The following is a 26,906-nucleotide window of genomic DNA, read 5'->3' on the forward strand; positions in this document are numbered from 1 at the left end:
TATATCTACGTTATGTCCCCAAGAGATTAGGTCTGCAATACAATCTAGCTTGGTATTGTTTACCATCGCTGTTACTCCCCTGCTGTGGTTTCATCAGCGTAAATTGAAGTCTGACTACAAGTAGGTACAGACAAAATATAAATAAGATGGCGATTTCTCGATTAGGAATAAACCCGTAGCCCATAATAACGGTTAACGAAATAACTTTCGATCCAAAAGCCATGTTTTCCTGGTTTTTTTTTTTCATTTTTCATTCAGGTTATTTTACTAAGCTGACTTGTTATTTTCGTATACAAAATTATTTCATCAGCGATTTTTTTTTATAAATATTTGAAATAAAGAATAGGTCAATGTACTCATGATTTGAGCGAACGTTATGCATCAGTGATATTAAAATCAAAACAGTAGAGACTATTCATAAAGTAAGATTATAATAAGAGTTTCTCACTCGGCTCTGAATTACACTTCTAACTTTGAAGATGTTCCCTGCATTGTTATTATATATAAAAGTCATGCCGGATAGAGTATTCAAATACCTAATACTATTTCTTAACCTGAATTGAAATACAATACCCTGAAAATATTTCTGTTGAGACGCACAAATATTTTCGGAGCACGTATACCGGGAAATGAAAATTTGTACATAACATCCGCAACGAGATTATACTCGCATGACGCCTTTGACACTCACGCGGTTTATTATAGCTCCCAAAAATATGAATATTCATCCCCCATAACCGCTAAATCAGCCAAATATCATGTCAAGTCGTGCCTTTTATTGAAATATAACAGAGTTACTAAAATGAAAGTATACGTAGATAATTGAGGCTCAGGATTTGGTGTGTCTGGATTTGGGGTTTATAGAACAATCCCCGTTATAACCCGAACCGTCCATCAGGGAATCCATAATGTACCTTATACATATACGTACAAAAAAATAACACAAAGATGTAGATAGAACCGACTGTCATCCAGCGAAGTCCGGCATTGTAAATGAAGTAAAATAGTTTTTGCCCGGAAATTATTTCCCTTTGTTCCTACCCAGTTATTGAATTTGAACTGGAACTCGATTGTTCCAAAAGAGAATGCTTTTACGTGTAGAAAATGTTTTGGAAAGGCTAGCAGTTTGTAAAAAGTTTGTGAACGCTGTTTGAAAATCGTTTTAGTAATTACACTAATCACTAAGACATTGCGTGACATATCGATATAAAATAAAGTCGAATAAAGATACTCCACTTGAAAATATAGTTGAAAACATTTAAATATATACTTACGAGAAACAACCAAACATCTAAAAATGAAAGGTCTCTTTATTTAAACATCTTATAACTTTTAAACAGGCGCGGATACAAGATTTGGCTTAGGGGGGGGGCCATTTTGAGAAAATCATATATTTTTGGTAAAAAATAAAATTTACTCAATTTAGTAATGTGAGAGCCAGGGTTTTAGGGGGGGGGCATTGCCCCTATGCCCCCCCCCTTGTATCCGCGCCTGCTTTTAAAAGTATGACAGGTTGAAAATAGAACCAAAAAACAAATTACTTATCATTTTACCTACTCTTATATGAAAATGTGAAACGACTTTCTCCCCGTTTCAGAGCTAAAATGTCATTTAGATGGACGTTATCTATGCCGCAATGAATTGCAAGTTTGCACTCTTTCTCTCTTCAGTGGTCGTATCATCTGCTATACCTAGCCAGTTTATTTTCCAACTACGAGTAGGTGGCTTGTAGGTGGATTCGTAGAATTTTCCCCTGTTACGATTTCGTAGTTAACAAGGAACCGTTGTAGTTTCGCCATGTCTGTTTTTCATGGTAAATAAAAATAGAGCAGGTTGACGTAAATTACGGGAGACATATACCTACTTACTTACGCACCCACTTCCTATTATAGGATGCTGTTGAGCAGGTCGTTTAGTTACAGAACAGTAATATTATTTTCATCCCACTTGCTCGAAAAAGTTCTTATTTCATGCAGAGAGACTAAAGGACAACGGCCTATATTGTTCCCGCGGGAGTTATGGGTTGTGAAAAAAAAAATGCTATAACTCCCTAGGCAGTTTTTCTTTTTCATTCTGTCAGTAAATCATACGAACCATGTAGGTTTACTTTTAAAATATTTACCTACTAACTTTTCTAATTCAATGTTTATGTTTAAAAAGATTTAATTTAATTTAATAGCAGTTTCAAATATTCTTACACAATTTTCAATGGTGGCTGAATGCCAGATAGGTCTTCAATGCCTAACCTAACCTAACAATGACAATATGGCGGACGAATGTCTTCGCTAAAAATTTTGTTTTATCTTCACAAGTGTGATGAAAAATATTGTGTGTAACTCCGGGGGTAAGAATATTGTAAACTCGGGTCTTTAATCTATCCAGCCTGCGTGCGGCTGTCCGGAATTATCACCCTCGTGTCCTATATTTCACTTACCCCCTTTTGCACAATGTACTAATCATTAGGTGATTATTTATCTGGCTATCAGCCTAATCGAATCGATCACCTAATGACGCATTTACACAGATAATTAATCTCAATTGGTTGCTCGACCACTGAATATCACGCGTTTTTCATGTTAGGCCATCAAATTGAGTTTATTGTTCATTTTACGGCTTGTTTGTTATTCTGAATAGTACGGAAATATCCATACAAATTACGACTCGTGTTCGTGCCTCCACATTTCCATACCAGTTTACGTTAAACTTGTATACACAAATATAAAATAACGTAATATAAAAATGCAAGGGCGGTGGAATAAATCAGATAATTTCATTAAATCTTTTTATTTGTGTTACCTATTTAGGTCTGATTTTTCAATCATCAGATAAAGACAGATGTCAGATAAAAATTTACACTCTGTTTTTTTTCTTGCATGTGAAAGAAAGGGAGCGTGCTATATATATATCTGACAGATAACTTTATCTGATGATTGAAAAATCAGGCCTTAGTTAAATGTAAATATATTACTCATAATGTACAGTCGAGGAAATTGATTCTTAAGCTGTTGACGGTTCATTTTACATTGGAGACATCTTAGTGTACTACCAAATTTACTTGAACCGCAAATTGCAAGAATCATCTTCCACGGCCGGATTCGACCCCGCGTCTTCAGTATTCGCGGAATTTCTAATTTAATAGCTATTTTATTGAACGATAACTATCACAATTTATACGAGTATGAAACTTTTTTAAGCATTGTGTTATCGTTTGCAGACGTTTTGGTGCTCCCACATTGGCTGTTATAAAATATTAAGTATATCATCGTGTGATAAAGAAAAAATCATAAATTACCCCTGGTCTCTGGCACACGATGTTGTATAACATTTTATATGCCAACGTGCAAGCACCATTCTGCTTAATTTAGTATGGAATTATTACTTAGAACTCCGGAAGCCGTTTAAGAAGTGCAACACCTCTACGGTAGATATCGCTATGATATGAGGTATGTCTCAGTTAGAGGTAGGGCTGGTGTCCCGGAGTCGCGAATTTTTCCTTGAATTTCTAAGCATTATGTTATCGTTTCTGCTTAATGCAAAATTATATGTAAATTAATTATAAATGTATGTTTTTTCAACGAAGAGCCAGCAGCTATTAAAAAATAAATTATTCAAAAAGAATCGGATACCGTCACAAAAAAATTGTTTTGTTTTAGGAGTGAGATCGTCGGGTCGCTGCGTAAAGGTACCTCCGAGTGGTATGAGGCGTTATGTGCGCAGGATACGGAGTCCGAGCGCGGCGAGGATTTGGTGAACTTGATCACGCTTGTCCAAATTGACTTGCAACAAGGACTCACCTACTACCATCCGCTATTTGAGACGTAAGGCTACATCCATATATTCATATATTACAATCGTATATAAAACAATTAGACTACTTGTGTTCATTGTCTTTATAATACCTACAATATACTCGTAGTACAGAGGAAACTGTTTTTTTACTAATAACAATGCAAGGCTTTATGCGTTACTACTACATAGTAGGTACCAAAGAGTCAATTTATTTATTTTTTTCACGGAGGCCAAGTCTCTTTTTTTTTTTTTTGGCAATACCATAAAACTACCCGACTATAGTCCAATACTGCAACTATGGTCCACAAGTTCAAAAGGAAATTAAGTATCTATACCAATGTTCCTTGTGGTTTACTCCTAGTTTTACCATCCATTTATAAACATACTTTGCCTTAAAACTACACAAATATAGTAAAATACACATCTGAACGAGAAAAATTGAGTTTATTTGTGGACCATAGTTGGGAGCTTCGGACTATAGTTGGGTGGTTTTACGGTACCTTTAATTCACAATAATATTTATACAAAATGTAAGTGGCGGATTTTACCCGCCACTTACATACTTCAGGAGAATAAAATATAACAATTTTAGAGTTATTTGGGTGCCATGAGTTCCCAGGTGTAGTAGGGGATTGAAAAGTTGCGGATGGTATGATATATTTTTAACACATCATTTGGCTACAACTTCAAACTCTATAAGCTTTTGGGACACCAAAGGCTATCCTGCTACACCCTTTGTAATACAGTTGTTTGAATATTTTAGAACCAACAATGTCCCCTACTTCAACGTAGTCTTCACACAGATTGATAAGATGGTGAGTGAATAATTTTGATTTAAATATTATGTAATTTGAATCCGCTTCCGTCTATCGGGCACAAATTACTTTCATTGAGCTAATTTACATTCAACTTTGACGATTGTTTCAATGGCTTTTATACATTATCAATATTGTAGCAGAAATTAATTTGCGTTTACGTGCGTTTTAAATTGCGTTCACGTTTAGTCGTACATAATGCATGAATTAGTAACATACACGTAAGCACTGCACATTGTTTACATTTATCATTGCATTCCTGATACGGTACGACCGGTTTGGCCTAGTGGGTAGTGACTCTGCCTACGAAGCTGATGGTCCCGGGTTCAAATCCTGGTAAGGGCATTTATTCGTGTGATGTGCATGGATATTTGTTCCTGAGTCATGGGTGTTTTCTATGTATTTATTTATAAATATTTATTTATTATATATATCGTTGTCTAAGTACCCTCAACACAAGCCTTATTGAGCTTACTGTGGGACTTAGTCAATTTGTGTAATAATGTCCTATAATATTTATTATTTATTATTATTATTATTCCTAAGTGCCTACAAAATGAGGCATAGTAAGTATAACCTTAGAAATATACCAGTACAAGCAACTATTTAAAAGACCAATGGCATTTTTGAAATAAATGGGTAGTTCTCGGAATGTAACTTTATTAGTTAAAAATAAAAGCCAACCGAAATTTTATCTCTTATTTCTAGAGAAAAGTACATATCATTCTCATAATCATTTTAACACAAGCTATATGTGACTGAAGGAATAGTGCGAGATTATCTTTGCTATTTCTTTTCCAATATACTCTCTGCTCGTGTTTTCTTAGCGAATGATTGACGTATCCATAAGGAATGTCATTCGGCAGATTACGTACTAGTTCGATCGAGGAAAACAAGAGACGACCATTCCGTGATTTCTCTTTGAGAATGTGACAAGGTGATATCTAATTTAATGTTTTTTTTTTTCGTGCTGTAGTTGTCTGAAGATGTCAGGCAGTGCGTGGAGCTCTGGGTAAACGAGGGCTGGTGTGGCGTGGCCGAAGAGGAAATATACGATGAACAGGGAAACGGAGGTATGACTTGTGAGATTTTATGGTTCGATTATGTACTGTTAATAAACAATTCTAGGAAGAAATAGGCCTCAAAAGTTTGTACCCATTTATCCTTAACTTAAATTTGTTTACCTATATCATTGTCTTTATATTTATAATATAATATTTAATTATAATCATATTAATTTCAACTGTTTATCCATGTCTGAATAAACTGAATTTGGTAAACTACAATTCGTTGACATGATGATTTAGGTGGCCAAAGTAATTCGTTGACGAAAAAACGCAACTATAATTATATAGTGACTATAGCGTTCGCTTGGCGTATGAATAACGTATAAAATATACAAACGAATATGAATGATATCGGTGAAATAAATAATATCAAGAGTTTAATTTTCGAACTTTGATAAGGGTGTTCTTACGTTGTACGTTGATTTCAGTATGCGTGGTGTCAGCCAAAACGTTGCCGTTTGAGGTGCTGGCGGCGGTTCGAGAGCTGTGCGCCGCAGCGGCGCCCGCGCCGCCTACACATCCCTCACATCCACACGACGCACCCGCACAACTGCTAGACGCATATCTGTACGTAACTCGTAGAGTATGACTGGTGTCAGCGAAGACGTTACCGTTCGAAGTGCTGGCGGTAGTGCAAGAACTGTGTGCCGTAACGTCAGTTGTGATTTAAATAAAAATAGGAGGGCGATTCGAAATTTACATTTAATCTTGTTACGAAACGGTACTTTCAAATATGGTGTCGACAATATCTATAGAAGCATAAAGCTTGAAAGATAACTCTCACGAGTCTCACGGCATTTTATTTATTAACGTGCGCAAAAATATACTGTTCGCCATACAGTGAATATCAGAAGAACTTAGGTTCTGTTAAATATATTACTAAAGATTTACATAAATATTAAACGAAATTAAGTGCCTGGGTGTTATAGATTTAAACGGTCTTAAGTATTTAGCTTTATTTAAAGTTTACTTTCTTTGAAACCTCCGAGCAACCTGAGCTCGAGTCTCTCAAATGTTCTACAGACATGAGTCCAATTAAAAAGGCTTTTCAAAGATTAGCGGTAGCTAATGGGAGGTTGAGATGCTTACCTACTCGGTTTCGAGGGCTTAAAGAAGCGATCTTAAGATTACGACCGTGGGGACCAAAGCACCAAGAAACATTTTCTGCCAATAGATATCTTAGAGCTCAGTGGCTTTGTCTGGATAATATTTCTAAAGTTACCTGTCAGATTTGGTGGATCAAGAATATTTAAAACACTTTGTTAGCGACGCGCTCACAAATATTGTTAAAACCAAATGTATCTGTATAACTATATATAAAATTGCATAGGCAAATTGCTACCTAAGTAAAACATCATTGCGCCCCACCAGTCTGCATGCATCCTCGGACGGGGCCGCACGTAGTCGTGCAAAAATGTATCACGTGATATTCGGTTATATATGTTGTTTTCTGGACTTTTTTTGAGTTTATATCTGGCGTGTTTTCTTGCTATTAAAAGTGTATTAAAATCCGTGGTTTTCTTCGACACCAGGACCTCACCCTAACGGTTTCAGTGGTCCTTCGAGCCGGATCTGATGTCTCATACTTCAAAAATGAAGACACGGAGGGCTACACGCAAAGAGCGCGTAGAAAACCAAGAACAAGGTGAAGAAAATATTGTTCATGCCGAACAAGAAACAAAGAAAGTTCCAGAAACTACGAGTCATCGTACAGAACCAGCGGCGGCGGGTAGTGCTATAAAACCCGAGTCGCGCCGTGCGCGCTCGCTTTCACAATCAAAATCAAGTTCTTCGGTATTATCTATCGAAGCACGTAAGAAAAGATTGTTGTTGGAAGCGGAAAAGCAAAAAGCGGAAATTCGGATGCAGCTTATTGATAAAGAGCTAGAGGCAGACCTAGCCGACTTAGAGGAGGAGGAGGAGGAAGTATACAGTTCACATGATAAGGAGGATCGCACACAAAACATCGAGAACTGGATGGAGAAAAGCCAGCAGGAGTTGGATAAGCTGCATATTCCGGCTGAGAATGAGCCCGTTGCGGGTACCTCACGCGACACGATCCAAATGCTCGCTGCAACAGTCCAGACCCTAGCCGCTGCCTCTGTCCAGAACAAACCTAACACTAACCTTTTGAGCCGCATCTGCACACCCCGAGACTTACCCGAGTTTAGCGGAGACCCGTTAGATTGGCTGCAATTTAAAAGGGCGTATGAGGAGTCGACAGAAGTGTGCCAATTTAGCCCCAAAGAAAACCTGTGGAGGCTTCGTAAATGTCTGCGTGGAGCGGCAAAAGATGCAGTCTCAGCTCTGCTCATCAGTGCAACTTCGCCTGAACGTATTATGGAAACGCTGGAGCTACGATTTGGTAATCCAGACTGCATTATTTCTAAGCTCATGCAAGATATTAAAAGGATCCAACCCGTCTCCTCAGAATACCAAAAGGATATAGTGCAATTTTCTGTAAAGGTGCAGAACTTCGTAGAAGCTGTAAGGTCAGTGGGTCGTGAAGAATACCTACAGGGCATGAGCTTAGTGCCGCTAATCTTATCTAAATTACCTACTGTTCTATTATCTAAGTGGTCGGATTATAGCTTTCCTCTTATTAAAACTAGCTCGAAGTCACGTTTGGATATTTTAGCAGACTTCTTGAATACGGAAGCTATACGCATATCTACTACTTCTAACATTTATACTATGAGTCAACGTGCTGACAACGTAAAAACTAAAGGTTACGATAAGAACCCGCGCCCGCAACATGTATTCCTGCAATCTGAGCAAGATAATGCCGACAAGTGTTATTTCTGCCACGGATCAAAACACAAACTATCAGAGTGTAAACAATTCCGAAAGGCCCTTCGCAAGGTACGTTGGCAATACGTAAAACGTAATGGAATTTGTTACAAATGCCTAGATTCCCGCCACAGCCGAGAAACCTGCCCGGCACCAGTGTGCGATAAGGATAATTGTGGGCAAGCGCATCACAAGCTACTTCACTTTGTAAACAACATCACTGCGCGACGGCCTAGCGACCGCGCGCCGGCCCGGGAGGTACCTATCGCTGCCGCGGAGCCCGCCGCGCCCCAGGAGCACTCGGCGGAACCCGCCGCAGGCGCGGACCCACCGACGGCGGAGGTTGTTACAAACATCAACGCGAGTAGTTGCAAAGTGTTCCTTAAAGTGGTCCCTATACGTGTGTATACGGCTAACGGTAAAGTGATAAACTGTAGTGCGTTACTCGATGACGGATCTTGCGTAACAATGATAAGTGCTGACTTAGCTGCCCGTGCCGGACTCCGCGGTCATCGGGAAACAATGCGCGTGAAAGGACCTTGGAAAGATAATCAAATAACGTGCGACAGTATGGTGGTGAAATTTGAACTTTCTGGTAAGGACAATAAGGTTCACTCCATTAAAGCAAAAAGTGTTTCCGAGTTAAGTTTGCCTCCGAATAGCTTATCATTTACCGATTGTACTAAATATTCACATTTAAAAAATATTGCAAGTTCCTTGTGTAATGATAATGATCTAAAGCCGGAAGTACTTATAGGACAAGATAACTACCATTTGTTAGTGCCTTTAAAAGTTATCTTAGGTAAGAAAAATGAGCCGTCTGCTACTTTGTCTCCCCTGGGGTGGTGTATACATGGACCCATGCGCGTCACGAGAGCGACGCGTGCCGCCGACGCCCCCGCCGAGCGCGAAGCGAGCGCGGCGGTATTGTTCGTGAGTGAGTGCGGCCGCGAGGAGCAAGCGCTACGGGACCTTCACGAGGAGGTGCAGCGCGGATTCGCGCTGGACGCCCTTGGAATATCAGGTAAGCCGCGACAGAACGTGGATGACGTGCGGGCCGTCGAACAGCTGGAGCGCACCGCTCGTCTCGTCGACGGGCGCTGGCAAGTAGGCTTGCCCTGGCAGGACCCCAACTGTACGATGCCGGACTCATTCCCGAGCGCTCTGAATAGGCTTAAAGGCATCGAGAGGAAAATGAGTCGAGATCCTGGTTATTCTAAAAGGTACTCCGAACGCGTGGATCATTTATTAAATAATGATTTCGCCACAGAACTGAAGGAAACTCAACGTACTCAAAGGACGTGGTACTTACCACATTTCGGCGTTGACAACGTAAACAAAAAACGCTTGCGTCTGGTCTTTGATGCTGCGGCCACATCGGAAGGGTTGTGCCTAAATGATTACCTGTTAAAAGGTCCGGATTTACTTAACTCTTTACTAGGTATTATGTTACGCTTTCGCGAACACAGCGTAGGCGTAACCGGCGATATAAAAGACATGTTCTTACGCGTTAAGATTCAACCCCAGGACCAGGACGCCCTACGCTTCTTGTGGAGAAGCAGGCCTACGGAACCAGTTAAGACATACGTTATGACTAGTTTAATATTTGGAGCAAATTGCGCACCCTTTGTTGCACAATTTATAAAAAATAACAATGCTTCGCGATATGAGTCATCTATGCCCGCCGCGGTCGACGCGATCGTAAATTCACATTATGTCGATGACTATATACAGAGCCTCCCTGACGAAGATACAGCTATCCAAATGGTTAAAAATGTCACTGACATACACAAAGCGGGTGGTTTCCAGTTATGCAACTTGACAAGTAATAGCATCGCTGTTCTCGATAGCATTCCAAAAGAGACTTTAGGCACAGTTGCGGTAAAGTTCAAAGTCGGCCAGCAGTTCCAAGGCGAGCGGGCGCTTGGGCTTCTATGGTTCCCAGGTAAGGATGAATTAGGTTTCGACGTCTCGCTTAAACGCATCCCTGATAGTATAATTCGACATAAACAAAGGCCGTCAAAACGTATTATGTTACGCGTTATTATGTCGATATTTGATGTATTCGGGTTTTTATCGCCTTTTACAGTACAGGGTCGAATTATGCTTCAGGACACGTGGCGTCTGAATATTTCTTGGGATGATGACATTCCTGATGGTATTTATAAAAAGTGGTGCGAATGGATCGAACTACTCAAGGTAGTTGATAAGATTCGCATACCTAGATGGTACCAACGCAGCGCAGGGAGTGGGAGCGCGAAGGAGAATGCATCTGCCGTCGCGGTCTGCCGCGTAGATGGTCTACGCTGTCCCGCTACGAACGTTGTGACGCAAGCGAGTGCCTGCGCTGCGTCCGGCATCAGTGCTACGGGTGCTACGCCGCCACAGGTGATACAAAATAATATTACAACTACTACTGATGGTTATACAAACCTATCGTTACATATTTTTAGCGATGCATCTACTAAGGCAATGAGTGCGGTGGCTTATTTTCGCTGGATAAAGGATGACGAAATATACGTCGCATTTGTAGCCAGTAAGTGTCGCGTCGCGCCGGTTAAACCCTTGACGGTGCCTCGTGCTGAGCTCCAGGCGGCATTGCTGGCTGCACGTTTGGCGGACACCATAAGAAGAGAACATAAGTTATCCGCCGCGCGCCGTTATTTCTGGTGCGACTCGTCTACCGTGTTGCACTGGCTAAATAATAATACGCGCGTCTACAAAGCATACGAGGCGAACCGGTTGGGTGAGATCGATAGCCTTACGAATATATCGGAGTGGCGTTATGTGCCTACAAAATTAAATATCGCCGATATTGCGACTAGAGAGGTTTTCAATTACGAATCTTTTATGAATGAGTGGTTTAAGGGTCCCCAGTTTTTGTACTCACACGAAAGGTCCTGGCCGCTTAACCTTTTTGAACCTGAGGCAATCGAGGTATTTTCTGGGCACGTCACTGTAAACACACAAGAAAATATGTCGTGTAACTTACCCATTCCAGATCCGGAACGATTTTCTTCTTGGCTTCGGCTACTTAGGTCAACGGCTGCTGTACTTAAGTTCATACTTAAATGTAAGAAACTTACCCATGACGACTGCTCATTGATGGCCCGGGCGGAGCTGTTGATTTTAAAGCAGGCACAGATGGACTCCTTTGCCAATGAGATCGCCGATATAAAAAATGGTAAGAACATGCAACGCGATAGTAGGTTGTTGACATTGACTCCATATTTAGGTGACGAAGGTCTATTGTACGTTGGTGGTCGCATTGACGCCGCGCAGGATGTGCCGCTGGCGACAAAGAGGCCCATCATCCTTGACGGACGGCATCCGGTGGCGCGACTCCTGGTGCGCCATCAGCACGTCAAGGCCGCGCACGGGAACCAGGAGGCAGTAGTCAACGACCTCAAACAAAAATATTGGTTGTTGAGATTGCGTCCAACCGTTAAATATGTTGCATCACGTTGCATGCTGTGTAGATTGAGAAAGGCTAAGCCGCTGATTCCACGAATGGGTGATTTGCCGGCAGCACGTTTAGCTCATCATCAGCGCTGTTTTTCATTTTGTGGATTAGATTTGTTTGGTCCAATGGAGGTAGTGGTCGGCAGACGCCGTGAGAAACGCTATGGCGTTCTCTTTACTTGCCTTACTGTTCGGGCGATACATATTGAGGTCGTGCATTCTCTTACCACTGACTCGCTGATATTAGCCCTTCGAAGAATGGCATCTAGGCGTGGGTGGCCTAGTAATTTTTTTTCGGATAATGGCACAAACCTTCGGGGAGCTAACACCGAACTAAAAAACGCCATTAAGGAAATAAATAATGAGGACTTAAAAAAAGAGGCGGCCAACAATCGCGCCCAGTGGACGTTTGTTCCTCCTAGGACTCCTCATTGGGGTGGCGCTTGGGAACGCCTAATTCGGACGGTAAAGGTATCGCTTGGCGTCATCCTTAAGGAACGCGCCCCAAAAGATGAAGTTTTATTGACTTTGCTGGCCGAAGTGGAGAATATGGTCAACGGTCGGCCTTTGACACACGTGTCAGTCGAACCTGGTAGTTCTGAGTCAATTACCCCTAACCATTTTCTATTGGGCTCCTCTGCGAATTTACCTATAGCTGGAGAGTTTGACGATTCCGATCTGTACCTAAGGAAAAAGTGGCGGACTGCGCAAAGGCTCGCCGATATGTATTGGCGCCGTTGGCTGAAGGAGTTTCTGCCCTTGCTGTTACCTCGTAAGAAGTGGCAGCAGGATCAGAGACCCCTGCGCGAGGGTGACCTCGTTTTGATAGTGGATCCTGATTCGCCACGAAACGTGTGGCCACGAGGTATTGTAAAAACTGTCTTTCCAGGTCGAGATGGACGAGTCAGAGTCGTCGAGGTTACCACTCAAAGAGGAGTGCTGCGCCGGTCCGCGGCACGCGTCGCTCCTGTGCCTATTGTAGAATAGTGCTTCGCACTAGGTGTGGGCTATGTTAGCGACGCGCTCACAAATATTGTTAAAACCAAATGTATCTGTATAACTATATATAAAATTGCATAGGCAAATTGCTACCTAAGTAAAACATCATTGCGCCCCACCAGTCTGCATGCATCCTCGGACGGGGCCGCACGTAGTCGTGCAAAAATGTATCACGTGATATTCGGTTATATATGTTGTTTTCTGGACTTTTTTTGAGTTTATATCTGGCGTGTTTTCTTGCTATTAAAAGTGTATTAAAATCCGTGGTTTTCTTCGACACCAGGACCTCACCCTAACGGTTTCACACTTGTTTTACGAAAAAATCTATGTTGTGTGCGTATGTGTCATGCAAATTTCAAAGAATGATAATAAAATAACTCTAGCATTCATGAGGCCAATTAAAACTTACCTTGTGACATCAAAATGATATCTAAGTGATGTTCGTCGTGCGTGCATTTCGCTTGTACTTGTCCGTACATGTAGTGGTAAAATAAATAAATAACACAGATATTACGTCAATAACCGCAGTGTTGGGCATTCAAGAATAAAATCATGATTGGAATAAGAATTTGTAAGAATAAAATCACTTTGATTTTATTCCCATCAAAATTATTTCAAATATTTCCGTCTGGAATAATTCTTCGGTGAGGAGATTGAATAGAAATAAATTATTCTTATTCAAATATAAAAATCATGATTTTTTATTAGAAATAATATTCCATGAATAAGAATTGTAACGTAAGATTTTTTCTTAATAAAGCCGATGAAGGTGGTCTGTAAGTATGTCATGTATGAAAGTAGCTTTAGGTATAGTTTGGATAGACTACGGACGGATACACATTTTTAGTAAAACCCATGAGAATCGGGTTGTATGGAGCCGCCGCTACTGCAAAATGCATTTGTTTAAGTTATGATGACCGATATATTTTCATGTTTCTAAATTAACTTCGGTTCTTTTAGTGTCCTTGCGCCTGTTGCTACCTTTCTTTACATTGTAAATCTGTTTTTTAAATTTGTTTTCTTTGTGGTGCAATAAAGAATATTTACTTTTTTTTTTTTTTTTTTTTTTAATAATAAATATTATAGAACATTATTACACAAATTGACTAAGTCCCACAGTAAGCTCAATAAGGCTTGTGTTGAGGGTACCTAGACAACGATATATATAATATATAAATATTTATAAATACTTAAATACATAGAAAACACCCATGACTCAGGAACAAATATCCATGCTCATCACACGAATAAATGCCCTTACCAGGATTTGAACCCGGGACCATCAGCTTCGTAGGCAGGGTCACTACCCACTAGGCCAAACCGGTCGTCTTACTTACTTACTTGTTGCTACCGAACTTTTATTACTGAGTTATTACATGGTCTTTTTAAATATCTGTTATTTAAAATGTCTTCATATTATTAAACGGCAAAATAACATCTCATCTCAAAGATCTTTTGAAGAGCCGCCAGCCGCAGGTAATCAGTAAAACCATATAACATCAAAGTGTTTGCCAAGACACATCGAATGAGCCGAAACACGGTGTCTTTATTTTGTTTACTTTAGGAGTTCCTTTGGCCACCTTCTGGCTCCATCATTAGACCAGCTTCATGGCACCATAATATTGCACAGTCACCAAAATTTGAGCCAAATCGAAGTCAGGAAGTGGTAGTAAATCGACTCGCAAGATTGACCTAATGACAACTTCAAACTTCATTCTAATTCTAAATAATGTTTCTAAATTCAAATTTTAGGAATTTCTCGCTATTATCATAGAGATAGAAAGTTAAATTGAAATTGCTAATATACCATTCCTACTATTTGCATATTGTACCTACGCTACATAGTCTTACCCACTCAAATCGAATTCTGAAACTGTAATAATATATTGTACACAATAATATGTTATGCATGCTTATATATAATTAATTTAATGTAATTCTCATTTAAGTGAAGTTTTATATATCTTCTTTTGAGTAATAAAGTTCTTAAACCTTTAACCTTATTTAGAATAACTCCATTTCTGGAATAATTATTGCGTCTTTTATTCTTCATCTAAAATAAAAATTGCATGATTTATTCCATTTCATGTTATTTTAAAATAAAAAGGGATGGATTTATTCTTATTGTATTGTGTTGGAATAAGAATAAAATTTCTGTTTTTATTCTTATTCTTATTCGAATTGATTTTTGCCCAACACGGAGCGCGACGCATGGGCGGCTGATATCGTGTAGATATAATTTTTATGTCATCAAGTTTGGCCTTCATGTGTAAGGGCTAGATAATGTCTACGAATATTAACGCATGGGTGAGTGAGTAGACAAGCAAACACTATAATGGACCCACCAACATTGTCTCGTTAAAATATTCACTGAGAAAAACGGAGGGCTTACGATACGACGTGGTCGACGTCCTTAAGCTGTTTGCGTTTGTAAGCTCTACATTAAGTGGCCTGTACCCTGTACCTATAGTTTGTTTTTTAGCGTTAGAAAGAAGGTAAGCGATCTTAACGTGTCTTAAAATTCGGCATTTTATGAGTCATACTTTTTAATATTTGGGTATTTTAAGATTTTTAAGAGTTGGACGAAATGACTAAAAGTCATTATGACATTTTAAGAGAGAAATTTAGACACTTTGGGACTAAGTTGTTTTGAAACATAGGACAAATAAAGACAATATGACATTATAATATTTACGAGTAGGTATCAAAAAATAATTAATACATATTAGGCGGCAGATTCGACGTATACGGCGCGCGGCGCGGTGAGCGGCAAATTAAAGCGTCCTTGATTTGCCGCGCGCCGTTTGCGTCCAGGCCAGTCCAGTCCACGGCCTCACTGGATGTAAATATCATATTAACTAATTACAGTTTTTATGAGCACATTAAAACTGTTACTCTACGTTTTATTAAATTTCTGTATAAAATCACGAAAATAGGGTTGACATTTTACGATGGCACTCTAAATAATGCAATAAAAATATCAGGACTCGATGCGTAGGCCGGCTGATAAGTATAAATAGATCCGTTACTAGGTCGATGTTAATTATCAATGCCTTTGTTTACATAGTTACTATCTACTATTTCACATAGTTGTAATAAGTTTCAAATATAAACAACTTTCTTAAACTTCAAATAGTTATTTGAATTCGGGTTCCTTGAAAACTTCTGTCAAAATGACTGTCTAACAGACACGGCTTATCTTTGCTGAGCGGCATCCTGTTTGGTCTACTTGTGATTAATTACTTTGTTGTTTTTGTGTGTAATGTTTTTACCCAAATAAATATTTCTATATTCTATTCCTTTTCCTCTGTGAGTATGTAATTTATATATTATAAAGCTTTATAATCACAACACCATGGCATTTTGTTTATTACCGGCAATTACAACAAACCTTCAAATAACGCCGTTATACTCGTAATATTCTATAGGTATTCATATTTTACTCGCACAAATCACTGGAATTACTTTCATTATTCCGCAAAACAGTAAGCTTTTCCTCATCTCGTTTATTTTGTAATTTAGTTAATGAGTTGCGCTCTGTTAAAAATATCTTTACTGGCATTTTCACAGTAAAAACTCCATTGATACGCAAAAGCCTCTTACATACATTGGAATCTGTATTAAATTTTATAGATAAATTACTCTTATATTGTTTCAAGCTTCATATTTCACATGTGTGTTATTTTTGTTGTGGTACAAGGGTGAAAGAAAGAAAACCATGAGGATTGTTTGTAAGTTCTACCGCCTATGTGTGTATGGCTGTTAAAAAGATGTAAAAATATGTTTGATAAATATGTAGTTTCATTCTCTTGAACAGCTTATTCATTAAACCCTTTTGAAATGCAACGAAAGAGCATTGGGGTGCAAAAGTTAGAAGCCAATTTAGTTTGGTTTAATTAGACAACTTGTGCATGCTACGTCGGTTGCTCTATAAAGTCTATAATTATGAGATCTGTTGTCTTGTAAATAGAACTACTGCGCTGCATTCCGAATTGAAGGGAGTAAAATTTAATTATACACGTTTCAAATGTTGAGTGAAGTTGAAAATTCTTCTTTCTTACAAAATACGTGTAGCTGTATTTATACATGACTTGAAGACTTATGGGTAGTGCCCTACTTTAACGAAACGTAGAAAAACTAGAGTTAATAATATTACAACTGTAATAAAATTTCACAGGCATTGAGCATTGGAAGTTCTAGGTTTCATCTACGTGATGATTTTTTTTTTTGCTTCAACCCTCCTGTGTGGGGTATCGTTGGAAAGGTCTTTCAAAACTAAAGGAAAAAAAATGTGTGTCCCCCCCCTCTAACTTTTGAACCATAGGTCCAAAAAATATGAAAAAAATCGTGGAAGTAGACTTAAGAAATACATTAAATGAAAACTATAGCGGACATGATCAGTTTAGCTGTTTTTGAGTTATCGCAAAAAGTTTCCCCTTCATAGTAAAAAGACTTACTTACTTTAATTAGGTACTGATTATGCAAATTTGCCTATTTGTTTAACTCGGGTGACAGGTACCGTTTTATCCCTTGGTTAACAATTTACTATACTTTAAGCTCCAGTTTAGCTTATTGTGACGGAAGAGTAACTACGGAACCCTACACTGAGCGTGGCCCGACATGCTCTTGGCCGGTTTTTATTTTATTATGTGTTGCCTGTAAATGGCTTTCGGTGACGTTCGACCGATGCTCGTGGGACTTATACGTAGGCAGGGACCGAAACTAGCTGTGTCTGGTAATAATGATGTATACCTACATAAAAGGTCAAAACACTATTTTTACTATATATAATTACTTTTAATTTGGAATTGATAGAATGGTTTAGGCAACTACACAAATAAAAATATCTATTTAAATAAGACAGCCCCGAAGTAGATTTAATCCTTGTGATAAGGTATTTAGTTAATGATTGTTATTTTTAATGTAGAAATACAAATGTAGATTTAAATATTATTTCAACAGTGATCCTATCTATGAAGCAGGAGGCCCCGGGTTCGAATCCCTGTAAGGGCATTAACTTGTGTGTTTATCACGATGTTCCCGAGTGTTTTCTATATCTCAGTATGTATGTATTTATTTATATAAGTATGTTAATCGTCGCCTTGTACCCATAGTACAAACTTTGCTTAGATTGGGGCTAGATCGATTTAAGATTGTCCCCAAATATTTATTAAAAATATTTATAATACATACCACCTGTCGATCACAAACCAAAGGTAGATATATTCATAAATATATTATTAGCAATTTCCTGAACAGTATACAACTCCACCAGGTTATACACATTGAATAAAAACGGTATAATCATCGCTGAACGTTGGTACATATTGTGTTGTTCGCAGGTGGTTCGAGCCTCTGATCGATCGCTGGCTGGCCGTGACCAAAACGATGGCGCTGCAGCGGGTGCGTGCGGCCGTCGAGCTCGGTGAGTGATTAAACAACAAATTAATTAGCACATCTGTAGAGGGTAATATGGGTTACCTTGGAATAATTAAACTCGACCCAAACTGTGGGTTACGACCATTACTTTTTATTTACTTAAATTAGTAAATAAAAAGATAAATATCTAGGCGGTTTGTTGAACCTTGACTTTTGTGGCTTTTTTATCTACAGTAACTACTCTCACAGTAATAAGTTAGATATCGAAAAAAAATCAAATTCACTTCCGGCATGACTCGAACTTGAGACATTTGGAACACCGATTCAATCGCTCTTAACCAACTGAGCTACGAAAGCCTGCCAGAGGCGTGCGTGTGAGAAAACTAAGTTAGAGTAGAAGTAAATAAGAGCAAACCACACTGCTATGTAAATAAGCAATTTATGCATTGAAACAGAATTAATAGTGAATATTACCTTCAATTCACATTACTGCTTAATAATTGTGTACACATTAGGCATAGTTTGTCATCATGTTATTTCTTTACCTTGATGCAGGATTATTTAAAACTACTAAAACAATCACTAGATGCTATTGGGTTACTAGTATGATAAATTAAATATAAACAGATGTAATTGAAAATAAAACTTTTTATTAAAGTTGATAATCCAATTTATTCACCTTATCATCAACAACTAATAAATACAATCACTAATATTTTATAATTCGCTAAGAGATAGATCGTATCCACATAAAATAAATACATCACAAATTGTGCAAACTCACGTGATGTTTCAACGTAAGTGTTGAAATAGTGAATATTTATCAACATTGGTCGCCTAAGAGAAACAGGTCTGTTTCATACATAATATAATTTGTACATAGGATAATAATATTCTAACATGCGCATCTTTCCACTCCTTCGTTTATGCATACAGGCCTTAGGGTGATGGCGCCTAGCGATATCTACCGAAACACATATAACAGTCTTTAAGACTAAGATGTTATACCTATAGGTATGTTAACGGCACCGGAGTCTGGAGTTATATTGAGAATTTCCCAATAAAAATGTGGTTAAGCCATACTAAACAATTTTTCATCAAGCAGATACGTATGATTGAACAGATGTCCCAAAAGGTTGCAAGTTTGATTCTGTCGGAAGCCCTGAATTTTTAAAAGCTTTTATTTAACTTGCAATGTATGTATGTATGTTTGTTCGGGTGGAATCTTGCAACTCAATTTTGAAGCAGATATCTTCAGCCGATTGAGCTGAAATTTTGTATACACGTTTAGTTTGGATGACAATGCATGATAAATTATGTGACGTCATTCTAAATCCAACATGGCGGACCATTCAAGATGGCGGAATAGTTATTTTTAATGCACTTCTACAATATGGGTATCAAATGAAAGGGATTGTTGACAGTAACTCGAAAAAATATGTGACGTTATTCTAAATCCAATATGGCGGAACATCTAAGATGGCGGAATAGTTATTTTTAATGCACTTCTACAATATGGGTATCAAATGAAAGGGATTGTTGAGAGTAACTCAAAATAACTAAAAAGTAAAAAATAACGTAAAAGTATTTTTTTTTTTTAGTAAATGCTTTTATTTAAATGCTCTAAAAAGAAGAAAAATTCCAAAAAAATTTCCTTTAAAATTTAAACTTAGCAGATCAAGTTACTTAATTAAAGAGGTACTAGTTTGTTTATACAATTAAATCGCACGACAAGCTTTTATGAACATATAAATTGTGTATAATGAGGTTATAAGTTGATGATTAAAATTTTAAAAGAAAATTTTATTTCCTTCTTTTTAGAGCATTTAAATAAAAGCTTTTACAAAAAAAAATACTTTTATTTTATTCCATTTTTCCTTTAATGTAAAAAATTGTAGTATCGCTCTCAGACGCGTCTACTTGATATAAATTAGTTTATAACGGCAAATACAGGTTGGTTTCTAATTACTCGTAGTTTCTGAGTTTTCTGACTGTCTCCCCGAACTGACCCTGTTCTAATGCAAGGTCCAATCGGTCAAAATAGCGTTTGTTATTTTGACCGATAAGCGCGGCGGGGGCCCGCCACCGGCGGTGACTGCCTCGGGAGATTAATTAACGGAGCTATTGTTTAGGATAACAGGTTACTGGACTCATTAATATAGATTAACTTCAAAAAATAATATTGTTTGCCTACATTTTATTTTACAAAAATGTTTTGCTAAAAAAAGTCTCTAGGCTACCAGCTAGGTAAATATGGACTAGAATTTAAAATTAGAATTCACGTATTATTATAATTCGGGTATACTACCATTTAAGTTTTTTTCAATCTACAAAAATAAATGCAACATCATAAAAAGGGAATCCGCTTCATCTATACCCTAATTCATAATTAAATTCCATCAAATCTACCAAGAAATGTCACTGTCACAATGACATCTGTCAACGCCAGTATGACGGACCAGATGTCACATGTCAAGGTTTTTTTTATACTACGTCGGTGGCAAACAAGCATACGGCCCGCCTGATGGTAAGCAGTCTCCGTAGCCTATGTACGCCTGCAACTCCAGAGGAGTTACATGCGCGTTGCCGACCCTAAACCCGCCCCCCCTCGTTGAGCTCTGGCAACCTTGAGATATGACCAAAAAAGCTAAGTTTAGTTCTTGACATATTGTAGACAGCCGTGTAGTGATGTTCAGGTCCTCTTGGATGGATTAGTTCTGATAGTCGTCCAGGGTATGCGTAGGAGTCTTCGCCAACAACACATCTCACAAGCGTTGATTTCCAGGGATATCGGGTAGGTCTGTTTACATATACAGGGTGAAATTGATATGTTTGACCTTACACGCTGTGGGTTGAAATTTTTAGTATGGGGCCAAGTGGGCCAACCCAGAAATCACAAAAAAAATCTGCCGTCTCATACATTTTGGTGAATCACGTATCAATTCTTTCTACGGAACAGCTGTTTTTTTTTTAAATTTTCGGGGTTGGCCCTATAGTAAAGTTGTTCAGTATGAACCACATATTCAGCTATCAGTGTATGGTCAAATAAAACAATTTTATCCTTTATAATAGAAAATAAACCCAAACATACTCGTAGCGCACGCATCATACGAAAACAAGATACCGCTAGGAAGTTTAAGTAAAGCGCCAATTACATCCACACTTACCGATATCGGGCCCAAAATCAGTCCCGATTTCGGGCCTGACAATCGTTTTCCGTTTCACCGAATATCAGCATATCATCGTTAACAATATTTGAAATGTAAAACATACTTTGTCTCTAATTGCCAAAAATATTCAATTTATCAAAATTCATATGCAAACCCATCAAGGGTTTGCATATGAACCATTTTTTTACATTTCAAATATTGTAAGGTCGTTTTTTTATTCCGTAGACAAAATGACGTTTCATATGTAAGACATGACATTTCTTAGTACCACATGAAATGTCATTTTAGTCTACGGAATAAAAAAAACAGAATATAAACGATGTGCTGATATTTGGTGAAACGGAATTATACTCTTGCTCGGGTCCGACATCAGGCTTGATGTTAAGCCTGATAAAGTGTGGATGTAATTCGCACTTAAGTCATGCACGTTACAAATTATATTTACTAAATGTTTGCAAACAAATTAAATTGGCAAACTCTTGAAAACTTACTGAACTTAAATAATGGAAACATGATATCATTAAAACTTTACTGAGGATGTGTGATACTTTGTAAATAGTCTGCTTGGATCGCTGTAGTAGGTAGCTCCGTCAACATGAGTGATGTCTCCCTCGACTTGGAACTTTGCTACCTTGCCCGTGTATCTTGTTTTATTTATTTAAACTTTATTGCATAAACTATATACAGCAATGTAGGTACGAATGGCGGACTTAAAGTCAAATGGCCTTTTCTACCAGTCAATCATAGGGCCAAACAGAGATCAATCGTAGGTGCTTATTATTAATTACTGAAATATATTCCATACCAGAAAAAATTATAATACCCACATACATAAGTACATACATACTATAAATATAATATTGATGGTTGTTGTTCGAACTCGTGTTTTAGCAAATGCTTACATAACATCCGCTTAAAAGAAAACTTACCCAAGTAAGCTCCAAAGCTTGTCTGATATTTAGAGGGAGTGAATTCCAGAGACGACTACGGTTTTTTGCTTATAAGAAATCTGAAATCCGACGACACGGTATCGTAATATAAATTGCCGGCGTTGTAGCCAAAGATGGTTATAATGCAAAAAGAACTATCTCGAATTTGCAATACTTATTTGTAATATACATAATTCAAAAATAAATTAAATATCGGAACACGATTCAAATTTAGCAATTTGTTACGGTTTTGATCTTATTTATTTAAATACGTCCTTGAATATTAATTTTTAATTTATTTTCTATTTTATTGCAGTGACCAAATTTTATTGAATAACATAATTATTTTAATTTTATTAGTTTTAGATGTATAATTAATGAATCCTTTTTAACGAAATGTTATTATGTTTTTATTAACTTTTCAATTCCTGATGCTGGTCAAAAACGTAATTTTAATGTTAATAGAAAGTCATTTTATTTTATCAAAGTGTATGTATTGCTTACCCGGTATTGGATTGTCCTAGCCCTAAGTATACGTGTTGAACATTAATATTTAAGGTTGTTACTAATACTTACTTTAATACCGCTGACGTTGATTGGTGCATGCGAAATGAAGAAAAGTCGTGCGTGTTATGCGCGCCAATTACCGAAACGATCGTCAAGATCGTATCAATATCAGACTATAATCATAACAAATTCTTAAATTGGAATCGACCTCTCGGTTATATAAAATGAAATTATATTAATCAATCCCTGTAACAATGTAATGTACATTTCCTGGCTAACTTGTTCAGCATTAGATTAGAGGACGACGTTAAACCGGTATGATAGGACAAATTTTATCAATTTTGTATTATTATTATTTTTTAGCTTTTTAGGATACCCTCGGGGTATCAATATTGACCCGAGGGCTAAAACAACAAAATTGCCCCCTTGTACAATAAATAACTTACGTGGGATATACCTTCCTTATATGACCAAATAATTTATATTGAGACTTGGCGCCGGTCATAGGTCATAATTTGGATTTAGTATCAATTATAGGTATTACCAGTATTAGATTTGTTTACAGAACTACGATTTGATTCACTGAAAATACACACAAATTTGTTCAAGGAAGTGAATGTCTAAAGTTGCAATTTTGTTCTCATTTCCATGGGTTCGTCCCCTAAGCATTAGAGGATTCCTCTAGCGCAATGAAATGTTTCAAAAGAATTCTCTTTTATTGATAAAAGAAGACGAACCTTGTTTCATGTCAATACGAGTTATATGGCTTTTTGAGGTTTATTGCTATGCAAAACGTATTTCGGGTTCATAAAACAAGAAGTAAAATCTATGAGGCAAAATTACGACATCGTATTAAGACATTTTGAAACCATTTGTTTATAAAATGTAGGAATTGTGGATTTTCATCTTTATAGTCTGATTCAATAATATAAATGAACACTTATTTCGTCTATGTGCAGTTTGAAGTACTCACAGTATGCTTACAGTAAAGTTTCACTTGATCAAACACATAGAATAAGGCTCTCAGCACACGGAGCTAAGTTAACGTCGCGTAAGCGTATCGTAAATACGTTACGAGTACGAGACGCCTTGAGTTCTGGGCACCAAGAAACGCAGTGTAACCGTTTTACAAGTCGTACAACAAAAATCGAAATCTCATTCGTTGATGTATCGACGATCTTACTTTCTCGTCAGATCAAGATTTTTTATTCTTTAATTATTTCTACGCCTGCCGTAATGACGACAAAAATCTCATACGTTACGCTACGACGGCGCTTCGTGTGCGGACTTGTTTGAAGTTGTTCGTGCTCGTAGTGGTCTCGTTCTATGCGCGTATGACGATACGCTTACGCGTCTCTTACGCTTACGCATCACCGTGTGCTATGCCTAAGTTTTGCTTTGATCGTAATCGCATGAATAAGCAGTGTAACGGATTGTTATCCAACCATTTCCGAAACACGAATAGATTTACATGAAATTGTAAAGCTAATTTTACGGTTTAACTCAAGAGTTTTTAGTCACTCGCGTGACTCAGAGAGCCTAAGTCTCCATTCCCAAGCACTAACAGTGCATGAGCGAGTAGCATTCATAATGGACGCTCGTCGCGCGCGATTAGATAACCGGTTGAGCGAGGTCTTGCGCTGTCGTTGTAGGCACGTTTGCAGGTTTGGGTCACCCGTCATTCACCCAACAGTTGAACATGAACAACACTAACTCACTATGTACACTGCACTATCACCATACGCACTGGAGTTTTGTCCATGCATTAGAGGCTTCCATGGTGGTGGCATAGCCCAGCCTCTGTGTTGGTCGGTCGGAGTAATGTTAATATACCTCACGGCTGTTTAAATTCAGAAAAGAACAAAAGAGCTGTTTTCAAACTGATGAACATAGTGTAATATTGATAGTAACCGTTTTTAGAAAAGGGTATTATAAACCAATTTAATAGAGCAATGTGTCATGCTCGCAAACTTATGACAGAAAGCCTACAGTGAAAAACAAAAATCGAAGTTTCGTTATCCGCCTCTCTATCGCTTTTCGATATTCGAGATTAGATCAGAGGTAGGCCCCTTGATCTCTAAAGCGTGTTAATCTTCAATATAATTTCCAACCGTCAGACGCGTATAAGAGAATAAGGTCCAAGGTTCACACCCAATGGTTGGGCAAGCGTTTAGATAAGATAAGCATCGCAATCTAAACGATACAACAACACGAAGGCTTTTCAGTCGCACGATACATTAAAAAACCCGTTTTAATGCGTTGTTAATAAGGTATAAAATTAAACTAGGTGCTTTGTGGAGTATTTTTACAGTTGCCGTTGGTCAAGAATTATTGGCTAAGAAGAAACCCAGGAGTGATATTGAGAATAGAGCTATGTGCAATATAAAAGTAGTCGCAGAATGTACTAATATGGTCCATCATACGGAATTTGTTGTTACTGATTTGGCTGTGGTGATGGTGCCGCCCCGACAAACCATGACTGCCTATAACATAGGTTAACCCTTTTCCAGGCCGCACAAGGTTTTCCCAAAAAATCCAAATATATTCAAATTAATCCAGCTTTGATAATTCATTTGAAGACAAGTAATATTTCCTGAAAGTGTAATCTAATTTGAACCTTAAATCGGAATGCTAAAGTAGAAATTATAATGGTGTGTACGCGGTCGATAAATCGTACTATGCCTGGAAAAGGGTTAAACCCGGAACCCCAAAAATTCTAAAAATAGTATTACTTGTTAATAGTTCCGTACCTCAAAAGGAAACAACGAAACCCTTATAGGATCACTTTGTTGTCCGTCCCCGCGCCCGTCTGTCTGTCAAGACCCTTTATCTCGGGAACGCGTGGAAGTGTCGAAATTAAAACAATATACTTACTCTTTTCTACAGTCCCTTGAAACTGTGAAAAAAAAAACAAACTTCTAAGTTAACGTAAAAAAAGATACGGCCGTTTATGCTGCAAAAAACGTATATTTTGACACTCTCAAGGGAATCAAAGTTTATCTCCGTTGACCTAGACCTATGAAATTTGGCATAATATCGTCTTATACTACAAGTACCTACAAGGAAAAATCTAAAATCGAATTTGTTCGGACGGGGTTTCTTGCAATTTTCGTCTTCACTGCCTTTATTAAGTTATTACTTGGTTAAGTCGCAGTCGCGTAAAATGTTAATATTGGGGTAGATCACGTACAAATGTATAATTAAAAGTGGAATTCATATTCCTCTGAGTTTCCTAGTATTAAAAGAATGTCCCCTGGAAGTGTATAAGCGTTAAACTTAGATTCAGCAAGTATTTTCTATAACAAGATGTATTTTTTCCGCAAAAGATATCCAGGACTTTTTGTGTAGAATTTAATAAGCTTTAATGTTGCATTACACTATATATTCATAAAGACTAGATTTAGAGTAAAACGCGAATTTCTTCTGGATGGTACACATTTTCCAAGATGGCTGCGATTCCTCGAGGTCCCCAAATGTCAAATGGTGTGGACATGAAAAAGGGGACTTAAAAAAAGGGGGACTTTAATTTATACATATATACCAAATTTCATGACTGTTCCAGAGATTTCGAGGTTGGTCCTAATCGGATTGTGCCATTGTGAGTACTTTATATTTCACGTTTTATGTTATTAATTTCATGTTTGAACACACAGCAAGTGTTTAATAAGTTGTGAGTCAAATACAATTTCCCACTAGCCCGCTCCGCATCATGAAATATTATAATATGAAATTAAATTTTCGCTGTGGAGTAGACACAAAAGCTCTGTGGATATTCCTATAATAATTTAACAACGATTTAATTATGCAGAGCATTCTGTTTCCAAACATAGAGCTCATTTCTTATATAAATATCCAAAATCAGAATATCTGTATAAACATACCCTTTTTCGTTGCTCCCGGCTGGTATTTTTTTCCAAAAGATCCGTACATGGTAGGTAGGTACCCTTTTTCGTTGCTCCCGGCTGGTATTTTTTTCCAAAAGATCCGTACATGGTAGGT

The 26,906-nt window shown here is 37.9% G+C and overlaps 2 protein-coding genes across 2 annotated transcripts in view; both read left to right on the forward strand.

The window, feature by feature from the left end:
• LOC133523578 (BAI1-associated protein 3) overlaps window positions 1–26,906 on the forward strand; it is a 159,678-nt gene that overhangs the window by 110,176 nt on the left and 22,596 nt on the right. The window contains exons 13-17 of the mRNA XM_061859243.1: window positions 3,654–3,818; window positions 4,553–4,604; window positions 5,581–5,677; window positions 6,100–6,238; window positions 18,265–18,347. Of these exons, the coding sequence (XP_061715227.1) occupies window positions 3,654–3,818; window positions 4,553–4,604; window positions 5,581–5,677; window positions 6,100–6,238; window positions 18,265–18,347 (536 nt within the window). The remainder of the gene's footprint in view (window positions 1–3,653; window positions 3,819–4,552; window positions 4,605–5,580; window positions 5,678–6,099; window positions 6,239–18,264; window positions 18,348–26,906) is intronic.
• On the forward strand, window positions 9,374–13,207 carry LOC133523557 (uncharacterized). Its single transcript, XM_061859212.1, has one exon. The coding sequence runs from the start codon at window positions 9,602–9,604 to the stop codon at window positions 12,908–12,910; it is 3,309 nt and encodes a 1,102-aa protein (XP_061715196.1). The 5' UTR covers window positions 9,374–9,601; the 3' UTR covers window positions 12,911–13,207.

This window comes from Cydia pomonella, chromosome 12 (genome assembly GCF_033807575.1).
Source record: "Cydia pomonella isolate Wapato2018A chromosome 12, ilCydPomo1, whole genome shotgun sequence".
Lineage (NCBI taxonomy): Eukaryota > Metazoa > Arthropoda > Insecta > Lepidoptera > Tortricidae > Cydia > Cydia pomonella.